The following is a 12813-nucleotide window of genomic DNA, read 5'->3' as shown; positions in this document are numbered from 1 at the left end:
GTCGATAGCCATGAAGTGCTTTGAAAGGCTGGTCATGGAGTTGTGAGCCATCATCCCAGAACCATAGACCCACTCCAATTTGCATACATCCCCAACAGATCCACAGATGAGGCAACTGGATCCTGGACTTCCTGACTGGCTGCCCCCAGGTGGTAAGGGTAGGCAACAACACATCTGCCATGCTGAACTTCAACACGCGGACCCCTCGGGTGCGTGCTTAGCCCCCTCCTGTACACCATGTTCACCCACAACTGCATGACCAAGCGCTACTACAACACCATTAAGTTTGCTGACGACACAATGGTGGTAGCCTGATCACCGACAACGATGAGACATCCTATAGGGAGGAGGACAGAGACCTGGCAGTGTGATGCCAGGACAACTACCTCTCCCTCAACGTCAGCAAGACAAAGGAGCTGATCGTGGACAACAGGAAAAGGAAGGCCAAACACACCCTCATTCACATCGATGGGTCTGGAGTGGAGCGGGGCGGGGCGAGAGTTTCAAGTTCCTTGGTGTCCACATCACCAGCAAACTATCATGGTCCAAACACACCAAGAAGGTCGTGAAGAGGGCGTGATAACGCTTTTCCCCCTCAGGAGACTGAAAAGATTTGGCATGGGTCCCCAGATCCTCAAAGTTCTACAGCTGCACCATTGAGAGCATCCTGACCGGTTGCATCACTGCCTACTGTTGGGTTCTGAGGATATGAAAATATACTTATTAAATATACTTATTAATGTCACTGATGGAGTGCTAAGGTTGAGGGTCAACACCAGAAGTGAAGGGTTATAGGAGGAAGATGTATATAGTGTGTGCAACTAAGCTTGGAATGTGTTGAGTGCAGGGAACGGTTACATGTGGCAGGCATTGAGATGGGTGGAGAGCTTGGAAACTAACAATGTCACTGAGGAAGAGAGGGTAATGTATACTGCTCAAAAAAATTAAGGGAACACTAAAATAACACATCCTAGATCTGAATGAATGAAAAAATCTTATTAAATACTTTTTTCTTTACATAGTTGAATGTGCTGACAACAAAATCACACAAAAATAATCAATGGAAATCCAATTTATCAACCCATGGAGGTCTGGATTTGGAGTCACACTCAAAATTAAAGTGGAAAACCACACTACAGGCTGATCCAACTTTGATGTAATGTCCATAAAACAAGTCAAAATGAGGCTCAGTAGTGTGTGTGGCCTCCACGTGCCTGTATGACCTCCTTACAACGCCTGGGCATGCTCCTGATGAGGTGGCGGATGGTCTGCTGAGGGATCTCCTCCCAGACCTGGACTAAAGCATCCGCCAACTCCTGGACAGTCTGTGGTGCAACGTGGCGTTGGTGGATGGAGCGAGACATGATGTCCCAGATGTGCTCAATTGGATTCAGTTCTGGGGAACGGGCGGGCCAGTCCATAGCATCAATGCCTTCCTCTTGCAGGAACTGCTGACACACTCCAGCCACATGAGGTCTAGCATTGTCTTGCATTAGGAGGAACCCAGGGCCAACTGCACCAGCATATGGTCTCACAAGGGGTCTGAGGATCTCATCTCGGTACCTAATGGCAGTCAGGCTACCTCTGGCGAGCACAAAGAAATGCCACCCCACACCATGACTGACCCACCGCCAAACCGGTCATGCTGGAGGATGTTGCAGGCAGCAGACCGTTCTCCACGGCGTCTCCAGACTCTGTCACGTCTGTCACATGTGCTCAGTGTGAACCTGCTTTCATCTGTGAAGAGCACAGGGCGCCAGTGGCGAATTTGCCAATCTTGGTGTTCTCTGGCAAATGCCAAACGTCCTGCACGGTGTTTAGCTGTAAGCACAACCCCCACCTGTGGATGTCGGGCCCTCATACCACCCTCATGGAGTCTGTTTCTGACCATTTGAGCAGACACATGCACATTTGTGGCCTGCTGGAGGTCATTTTGCAGGGCTCTGGCAGTGCTCCTCCTTGCACAAAGGCGGAGGTAGCGGACATGCTGCTGGGTTGTTGCCCTCCTACGGCCTCCTCCACATCTCCTGATGTACTGGCCTGTCTCCTGGTAGCGCCTCCATGCTCTGGACACTACGCTGACAGACACAGCAAACCTTCTTGCCACAGCTCGCATTGATGTGCCATCCTGGATGAGCTGCGCTACCTGAGCCACTTGTGTGGGTTGTAGACTTCGTCTCATGCTACCACTAGAGTGAAAGCAGTGACCAAAACATCAGCCAGGAAGCATAGGAACTGAGAAGTGGTCACCACCTGCAGAACCACTCCTTTATTGGGGGTGTCTTGCTAATTGCCTATAATTTCCACCTGTTGTCTATTCCATTTGTACAACAGCATGTGACATTTTTTGTCAATCAGTGTTGCTTCCTAAGTGGACAGTTTGATTTCACAGAAGTGTGATTGACTTGGAGTTACATTGTGTTGTTTAAGTGTTCCCTTTATTTTTTTGAGCAGTGTATAAAGTTTACATTATGTCAGGATATGTTATTGTTAGCCATCAGGGATACTCTGAGAGGAGAATAGACACAGTCTGGTATCAATAATCATGACATCCTTGAGTTGGGGAGGAGTGAGCACTTTGGGGTAGAGGTCAGGTTAGATGAAGTGAGGAAGAACCGATGGCACTAAGGTTCTGTCTAGCAACAGAGATGCATTGGCTATTCAGTTATGGAGGAGAAGACTCAGCTTAGGAGAAAGGGTTAAATATCAGTGCTTGTGTCCAATGTTTTTTTTATCTGAATTAGAGCTGTATCGACCCTTTGGGAAGAATTCAACTTGGTTAACCTCTTACATCTAGACGTTCCGCTAGCGGAACACCTGCTCCAATGATAGGCATGGCGCGAATTACAAATTCCTCAAAAATACAAAAACTTCAATTTTTCAAACATATGACTATTTCACAGCATTTTAAAGACAAGACTCTCCTTTATCTAACCACACTGTCCGATTTCAAAAAGGCTTTACAGCGAAAGCAAAACATTAGATTATGTCAGCAGAGTACCCAGCCAGAAATAATCAGACACCCATTTTTCAAGCTAGCATATAATGTCACAAAAACCCAGAAGACAGCTAAATGCAGCACTAACCTTTGATCTTCATCAGATGACAACCCTAGGACATTGTGTTATACAATACATGCATGTTTTGTTCAATCAAGTTCATATTTATATCAAAAAACAGCTTTTTACATTAGCATGTGACGTTCAGAACTAGCATACCCCCCGCAAACTTCCGGGGAATTTGCTAACAATTTACTAAATTACTCACGATAAACGTTCACAAAAAGCATAACAATTATTTTAAGAATTATAGATACAGAACTCCTCTATGCACTCGATATGTCCGATTTTTAAAATAGCTTTTTGGTGAAAGCACATTTTGCAATATTCTAAGTACATAGCCCAGCCATCACGGGCTAGCTATTTAGACACCCAGCAAGTTTAGCCTTCACCAATATCAGATTTACTATTATAAAAGTTTGATTTACCTTTTGGTGTCTTCGTCAGAATGCACTCCCAGGACTGCTACTTCAATAACAAATGTTGGTTTGGTCCAAAATAATCCATCGTTATATCCGAATAGCGGCGTTTTGTTCGTGCGTCCCAGACACTATCCGAAATGGTAAATCATGGTCGCGACATTCGCGACATTCGTGACAAAAAAATTCTAAATATTCCATTACCGTACTTCGAAGCATGTCAACCGCTGTTTTAAATCAATTTTTATGCAATTTATCTCGTAAAAAAGCAATAATATTCCGACCGGGAATCTCCTTTTCGGCAAACAGAGGAAAAATCACAAAGACGGGGGTGGCCAGGGCACGCGCCTAATGCCCACAGTCCCTTGATCGGCCACTTGAGAAAGGCGATAATGTGTTTCAGCCTGGGGCTGGGATGACGACATTCTGTTTTTTCCCGGGCTGTGAGCGCCCATGGAAGACGTAGGAAGTGTCACGTTAGAGCAGAGATCCTTTGTAAAAGATAGAGATGGCAAAGAAGTTCAAGAAATGGTCAGACAGGCCACTTCCTGTAAAGGAATCTCTCAGGTTTTGACCTGCCATTTGAGTTCTGTTATACTCACAGACACCATTCAAACAGTTTTAGAAACTTTGGAGTGTTTTCTATCCAAAGCCAATAATTATATGCATATTCTAGTTACTGGGCAGGAGTAGTAACCAGATTAAATCGGGTACGTTTTTTATCCAGCCGTGAAAATACTGCCCCCTAGCCATAACAGGTTAAGCTTCTCCAGTGTGAGTTATTTACTCAAAATTAGAACCTAACACTGGTATGGCAACTGCTCGGCATCTGACTGTGTGGCGCTACAGAGGGTAGTGTGTATGGCCCAGTACATCACTGCGGCAAAGCTTCCTGCCATCCAGGACCTATATATTAGGCAGTGTCAGAGGAAGGCCCAAAAAATTGTCAGACTCCTGTCACCCATGTCATAGACTGTTCTCTCTGCTACCGCACGGCAAGTGGTACTGGAGCGCCAAGTCTAGGTCCAAAAGGCTCCTTAACAGCTTCTACCCCTAAGCCATAAGACTCCTGAACCATTAATTAAATGGCCACCCGGACTATTACATTGACACCCCCATTTGTTTTTACACTGCTGCTACTCGCGGTTTATTATCTATGCATAGTCACTTTACCCCTACCTACATGTACAAATTTCCTGTACCCCCGCACATTGACTCAGTGATGGTACTCCCTGTATATAGCCTCTATTGTTATTTTATTGTGATTTTATAAAAAAAAAAAAAAAGAATTTACTAAATTAACATAAATTTATTGTGTTAACTGGATGGCAGATTCACACTGAGCATGTGACAGACGTGACAGAGTCTGGAGACACCGTGGAGAACGTTCTGCTGCCTGCAACATGACCGGTTTGGTGGTGGGTCAGTCATGGTGTGGGGTGGCATTTCTTTGGGGGGGCCGCACAGCCCTCCATGTGCTCGCCAGAGGCAGCCTGACTGCCATTAGGTACCGAGATGAGATCCTCAGACCCCTTGTGAGACAATATGCTGGTGCGGTTGGCCCTGGGTTCCTCCTAATGCAAGACAATGCTAGACCTCATGTGGCTGGAGTGTGTCAGCAGTTCCTGCAAGAGGAAGGCATTGATGCTATAGTCTGGCCCGCCCGTTCCCCAGACCTGAATCCAATTGAGCACATCTGGGACATCATGTCTCGCTCCATCCACTAACGTCACGTTGCACCACAGACTGTCCAGGAGTTGGCGGATGCTTTAGTCCAGGTCTGGGAGGAGATCCCTCAGGAGACCATCCGCCACCTCATCAGGAGCATGCGCAGGCGTTGTAAGGAGGTCATACAGGCACGTGGAGGCCACACACACTACTGAGCCTCATTTTGACTTGTTTTAAGGACATTACATCAAAGTTGGATCAGCCTGTAGTGTGGTTTTCCACTTTAATTTTGGGTGTGACTCCAAATCCAGACCTCCATGGGTTGATAAATTGGATTTCCATTGATTATTTTTGTGTGATTTTGTTGTCAGCACATTCAACTATGTAAAGAAAAAAGTATTTAATAAGATTATTTCATTCAGATCGAGGAAGGGTTATTTTAGTGTTCCTTTTATTTTTTAAGCAGTATATGTATATAAAAATAAACACGTTTAGCCTTCTAGCAGGATGATATTAGCTTAACACCTAAGGAGTGAATTGTAACTGGGAGAAAGGCAGGGTTGTTTGTTGTGGCAGCTGTGTCTGTCTGTGTCGATTTCTCACGCCCCTGAAACACACACACACACACACACACACACACTGATCAGAGACCGGTTTCCCAATAGCGATGGAACTTAAACACTTTTCCTACAATGGCCGAAGATGCAACATGCGTTTCCCCTAAATACCACGCAGAGAGATTGGTTGCTAAGTTGGAGTATATGTCGATACTGAAAGGATCGAAAGAAAGGAAGTGCTGCTCTCGGATCAGCTTTCTCCATTCACATTTTTCCTTAACATTAGAATTATTTCACAATTCTGACGAGGGATCAGCTCATCGAGGGAGATTTCCACTTACGGCTGCAAATATTGAAGCACCTTATCCTGTTTACCCAATAAAAATGCACAAATTCACCATGTTAGGCTACAAATTAAATGTATTGAGACAAATTAGACCGTAGCCAACAAGTACCGAAATGGAGCTCAATTGATTGAACGTTTAATGTATTTCAATTGGATTGAAATAGGCCTATAGCCTACAGTTTTATGTTTTAATGCAGTCATCTCATTTTTCATTTGAAGCGTATTTATTTTATACGTTGCTTGTTTGTATCAATTGCAAACACATTGGTAACTTTGTATTTGTAGTGAACTTTGTTCTGAAGTTATCGGCGGTCACAAGGAGATAAATCGTATGATTCTATGTTCTTCTCTGTATAAAGTGATGCGGGAAGGCAAAAAAAGCATCTAATGACACACTTAGACCACTTGTAGAACAGCTGAGGCAGGTGTTTAGATTGAGTGTTTTCAAGTGCAACGTTAATAACGATGCTTTTGGGAAACCGGGCCCTGGTTGTCCCCTGCCCTTTCTCTAAATCTTCTCTCTGGGGTACTACTGTATGTATCCGTCTCTCTCTCACGCACATGAACACACACACACTGACCATATTGTCCCTCTGCCCCCTCTCCAGATCTTTTCTCTGGGGTACTGTCCGACGGGAGAGTGGCTGGCGGTGGGGATGGAGAGTAGTAATGTGGAGGTGCTCCATGTCACCAAGCCAGATAAGTACCAGCTCCACCTCCACGAGAGCTGTGTGCTCTCCCTCCAGTTTGCTTCCTGTGGTAAGGCCATGTCACCAGAGCTCTGGGACTGACGTGCTCAAGATTTGTGTATGGGTTTGTCGCAAATGGCACCCTATTCCCTATGTAGTGCCCTACTTTTGACCATGCTCAATAGAGCTCTATATAGCATTGGGGGCCATTTGGGACGCATGTTGTCTTTGTTAGCTGTGTAACTTTATGTACAGTATCAGTCAAAAGTTTGGACACATACCCATTCTAGGGTTTTTCTTTATTTTTACTATTTTATACATTGTAGAATACTAGTGACATCATCAAAACTATGAAATAACACATGGGATCATGTAGTAACCAAGAGTGTGCAAAGCTGTCATCAAGGATGACTACTTTGAAGAATCTGTATGTCTGATGCATCTAAGCAACGATGTTACTGGCTTTTGTCTCCATGTATACTGGGGTTATGTTGGCATTTTCGAACTGACGGAACTGGCCCCCAAATGAGTCGCCTTTCCCTGGTTCATTTTCCACTTTGAACCGAAATGTATTAAACTCCCTGTTTTAATACATGTTTTCAGTTCAACTTTTTTTGTTGACCTAGTAGACAGCCTTACATTCTGTTTTCATTGGAGAATCTCAATTGTATTTCGTTGACTCCTCTCCTGACTTCGTGTCCTCTCTCCTCCTCAAAATCCATTGGAGGAGAAGGTCAGAGGGGAGGGACTTCTAACTTTATCATCCAGTGGGTTTTGAGGAGAGGAGAAAGGAGGTGAGCAGTCAAAGAAATGCAATTGGCTCTCTCCTTGTCTCCTCATATACAGTAGCTCTTAACCTAACTTGATGTGATTTTGTTTTTATTCATTTTATTTATACTCTGGGTTCTCTGGGATTTGGCCCCTGCATCCACAGTTGTATCTGTCCTAGCTCTACTGTATGTCTATGTGATTCCTAAAGCTCGGTCTCCTATTTCTCTGCCTGCCAGGTAAATGGTTTGTGAGCACAGGGAAGGATAACCTGCTGAATGCGTGGAGGACACCGTACGGAGCCAGTATATTCCAGGTACACACACATACCTGTCCACTTGGACAACCGTCTGTTCACTCCGACGGCCTACCTACCAACATGTTTTATTTATCTTGTATTAAGGCTGGGTGTTGAGCTTGCACTAATCTTTCCCTGTATCGTTTTCGCCCTCTTGCTCTCTCTCGCTCTCTAACTCTAGTCGAAGGAGTCTTCGTCGGTGCTAAGCTGTGACATCTCAGTGGATGATAAGTACATAGTTACAGGTTCTGGAGATAAGAAGGCCACTGTCTATGAAGTCATCTACTAGACTGCACTGGTGAGCACTAGGATCAGCAACTGACAACCCAAAGTAGCTTTCACTGTCCTAAAACCAACCCTGGGTCAGGGGATACTGCAGAAATTCTACACCCTTTGACTTTTTCCACATTTTGTTGTGTTACAGCCTGAATTTAGATTTATTTTTGGTCACTGGCCTACACAAAATACCCCATAATGTCACATGGGTTTTGAGTCAATAAGTATTCAACCCCTTTGTTATGGCAAGCCTAAATAGGAGAGTAAAAATGTGCTTAACAAGTCACATAATAAGTTGCATGGGCTCTGTGTGCAATAATAGTGTTTAACATCATTTTTGAATGACTACCTCATCTCTGCACCCCACACAGACAGTGCAATTATCTGTAAGGTCCCTCAGTCGAGCAGTGAATTTCAAACACCGATTCAACAACAAAATACCAGGGAGGTTTTCCAATGCTTTGAAATATGTGCACCTATTGGTAGATGGGTAAAAAATGAAAAAGCAGACATTGAATATTCCTTTTTAAATAACTTCCCATAGTGAAGTTATTAGTTACACTTCGGATGGTGTATCAATACACCCAGTCACTACAAAGATACAGGCATCCTTGCTAACACAGTTGCCGGAGAGGAAGGAAACCACTCAGGGATTTCACCATGATGCCAATTGTGACTTTAAAATAGTTTAATGGCTGTGTTAGGAGAAAACTGATGATGGAAAGCATTGTAGTTACTCCACAATACTAACCCAAATGACTGCGTGAAAAGAAGGAAACCTGTACAGAATACAAATATTCCAAAACATGCATCCTGTTTGCAACAAGGCACTAAAGTAATACTTTAAAAAATGTGGCAAAGCAATTAACATTTTGTCCTGAATACAAACTGTGATGTTTGGGACAAATCCAATACAACACATTACTGAGTACTACTCTCCATATTTTCAAGCATAGTGATGGCTGCATCATGTTATTGGTATGCTATTAATTGTTAAGGACCGGGCATAAAAAATAAATACAAATAAGGAATGGACCTAAGCACAGGCAAAATCCGAAAGGATAACCTGGTTCAGTCTGCTTTCCGCTAGACACTGAGAGATTAATTCACCTTCAGCAGGACAATAACCTAAAACACAAGGCCACTGGAGTTGCTTACCAAGAAGTTGTTGTCTAGCAATGACCATAACCAATTTGACAGAGCTTGAATAATTTTGAAAATAATAAGGGGCAAATATTGCCCAATCCAGGTGTGGAAAGCTCTTAGAGATTTACCCATAAAGACTCACAGCTGTAGTCCCTGCCAAAGGTGCTTCTACAGAGTATTGACTCAGGGATGTGAATACTTATGTAAATGAGATGCCTCATTTAGCAAACATTTCTAAAAACATGTTTTCACTTTGTCATTATGGGGTATTGTGTGGGTGCCTTTAAAAAGTTTGGAAAATTCCAGAAAATGTCATGGCTTTAGAAGATTCTTATAGGCTAATTGACCTCATTTGAGTCAATTAGAGGTGTTCCTGTGGATGTATTTCAAGGCCTCCCTTCAAACTCAGTGCCTCTTTGCTTGACATCATGGGAAAGTCAAAAGAAATCAGCCAAGACCTCAGAAAAAACAAATGTAGACCTCCAGAAGTCTGGTTCATCCTTGGGAGCAATTTCCAAATGCCTGAAGGTACCACGTTCATCTGTACAAACAATAGTACATGAGTATAAACACCATGGGACCACGCAGCTATCATACTGCTCAGGAAGGAGACGCGTTCTGTCTCCTAGAGATGGATGAACTTTGGTTCAAAAAGTGCAAATCAATCCCAGAACAACAACAAAGGACCTTGTGAAGATGCTGGAGGAAACAGGTACAAAAGTATCTATTAGAGGTCGACCGATTTATGATTTTTCGACGCTGATACTGATTATTGGACCAAACCCCCCCCCGCCACCGATTAATCGGACGATTTTTATACATATATTTGTAATAATGACAATTACAACAAATGTTGAATGAGCGATGAACACTTTTACTTTAATATACATCAATAAAATCAATTTAGTCTTAAATAAATAATGAAACATGTTCAATTTGGTTTAAATAATGCAAAAACAAAGTGTTGGAGAAGAAAGTAAAAGTGCAATATGTGCCATGTTAAAAAGCTAACGTTTAAGTTTCTCGCTCAGAACATGAGAACATATGAAAGCTGGTGAGTCTTCAATATTCCCAGGTAAGAAGTTTTAGGTTGTAGTTATTATAGGACTATTTCTCTCTGTACCACTTGTATTTCATATACCTTTGACTATTGGATGTTCTAATAGGTACTTTAGTATTGCCAGCCTAATCTCGGGAGTTGATAGGCTTGAAGTCATAAACAGCGCAATGCTTGAAGGATTGCGACGAGCTGCTGGCAAACGCAGTAAAGTGCTGTTTGAATGAATGCTTATGAGCCTGAAGCTGCCTACCACTGCTCAGTCAGACTGCTCTATCAAATCATAGACTTAATTATAATATAATAACACACAGAAATACGAGCCTTAGGTCATTAATATGGTCGAATACGGAAACTATCATTTTGAAAACGAAACGTTTATTATTTCAATGAAAATACGGAACGGTTCCGTATTTATCTAACGGGTGGCATCCATAAGTCTAAATATTGCTGTTACATTGCACAACCTTCAGTGTTATGTCATAATTATGTACAATTCAGGCAAATTAATTACATTCTTTGTTAGGAATAAATGGTCTTCACACAGTTCGCAATGAGCCAGGCGGCCCAAACTGCTGCATATACCCTGACTGCTTGCACGGAACGCAAGAGAAGTGACACAATTTCCCTAGTTAAAAGAAAGTCATGTTAGCAGGCAATATTAACTAAATATGCAGGTTTTAAAAAATATATTCTTGTGTATTGATTTTAAGAAAGGCGTTGATGTTTATGGTTAGGTACACTGGTGCAACGACAGTGCTTTTTTGCGCGAATGCGCTTGTTAAATCACCTGTTTGGTGAAGTAGGCTGTGATTCAATGATAAATTAACAGGCACCGCTTTAATTATATGCAACGCAGGACAAGCTAGATAAACTGTAGTTAACTAGTGATTATGTTAAGATTGATTGGTTTTTTATAAGATACGTTTAATGCTAGCTAGCACCTTACCTTGGCTCCTTGCTGCACTCACATAACAGGTAGTCAGCCTGCCACGCAGTCTCCTCGTGGAGTGCAATGTAATCGGCCATGATCAGTGTCCAAAAATGCCGATTACCGATTGTTATGAAAACTTGAAATCGGCCCTAATTAATCGGCCATTCCGATTAATCGATCGACCTCTAGTATCTACAGCCACAGTAAAACGAGTCCTATATCGACATAACCTGAAAGTCCGCTCAGCACGAAGAAGCCACTGCTCCAAAACCGCCATTAAAAAAGCCAGACTACGGTTTGCAATTGCACATTGGGACAAAGATCTAACTTTTTGGAGAAATGTCCTCTGGTCTGATGAAACATTAAATAGAATTGTTTGGCCATAATCACCGTCGTTATGTTTGGAGGAAAAAGGGGGACGCTTGCAAGCCGAAGAACACCATCCCAACCGTGAAGCACAGGGGTGGCAGCATCATGTTGTGTGGGTGCTTTGCTGCAGGAGGGACTGGTGCGCTTCACAAAATAGATGGCGTCATGAGGTAGGAAGATTATGTGGATATATTGAAGCAACATCTCAAGACATCAGGAAGTTAAAGCTTGGTCACAAAGTCAAGGTAATGGAGTGGCCATCACAAAGCCCTGACCTCAATCATATAGAACATTTGTGGGCAGAACAGAAAAAGTATGTGTGAACAAGGAGGACTACAAACCTGACTCTGTTGCACCAGCTCTGTCAGGAGGAATGGGACAAAATTCACCCAACTTATTGTGGGAAGCTTGTGGAAGGCTACCTGAAACGTTTGACCCAAGTTAAATCATTTTTAAGGCAATTCTACCAAATACTAATTGAGTGTATGTAAATTTCTGACCCACTGGGAATGTGATGAAAGAAATAAAAGCTGAAATAAATAATTCTCTCTACTATCAGTCTGACATTTCACATTCTTAAAATAAAGTGGTGATCCTAACTGACCTAAAACGGGATTTTTACTAGGATTAAATGTCAGGAATTGTGAATAACTGAGGTTAAATGTATTTGGCTAAGGTGTATGTAAACTTCCGACTTCAACTGTATATTTAATCCAATTTTTAATTCAGGCTGTAACGCAACAAAATGTGGAATAAGTCAAGGGGTATGAGAACTTTCTGAAGGCACTGTATATACGTGACCTTTGAACTGTACAACAGACCCTGGGTCATGGGATCCTACAGAACATTCTCTATACATGACCATTCATGGGCAGAGCTTCCAGAACAATTGATGATGGACAGACAGGTGGATGGATGCATGGATGTAGAGAGATGGACCGAAATCTCATAGATAGATGGACAGAAAGGCGGACCGAAACCTCAGAGGTGCCAAATTAATGGCATTGTAGTTTATTTTTCCAGACAAAGAATGTGAATGGCCTGTTGACCTCTACCCTTTGTGACCTCTGACCTCCGCTTGCTCTTCTTTTAGACATGACTCTCCACTCAGACCTTTCACACCCTAGTACTGTGTCCCTTCCTACATGTCTGCAATTGCTATCGTGTAATTAGTTTTTTTGGTATTTTATCGGTCGAGTACTTGTAAAAAGTGTATATATTTGTTTT

General features: G+C 42.8%; 1 protein-coding gene across 4 annotated transcripts in view; it reads left to right on the top strand.

Annotated features, from left to right (window-relative positions):
* The window catches only part of LOC106580192 (TLE family member 1, transcriptional corepressor), a 38886-nt gene extending 30528 nt beyond the window's left edge, over window positions 1-8358 (top strand). For 3 of the 4 annotated variants that reach the window (XM_014160990.2, XM_014160989.2, XM_014160993.2), the window contains 3 exons: window positions 6658-6808; window positions 7746-7822; window positions 7986-8358. In XM_014160990.2, the coding sequence (XP_014016465.1) occupies window positions 6658-6808; window positions 7746-7822; window positions 7986-8093 (336 nt within the window). In that variant the 3' untranslated portion in view covers window positions 8094-8358. The remainder of the gene's footprint in view (window positions 1-6657; window positions 6809-7745; window positions 7823-7985) is intronic. The other variant, XM_014160991.2, reaches the window with a different exon arrangement.
* The last annotated feature ends 4455 nt before the right edge of the window (window positions 8359-12813 follow it).

This window comes from Salmo salar, chromosome ssa20, assembly GCF_905237065.1.
Source record: "Salmo salar chromosome ssa20, Ssal_v3.1, whole genome shotgun sequence".
NCBI lineage: Eukaryota > Metazoa > Chordata > Actinopteri > Salmoniformes > Salmonidae > Salmo > Salmo salar.
The sequence above is the reverse complement of the archived record's forward strand: the minus strand, read 5'-3'. Positions and strand labels throughout refer to the sequence as shown.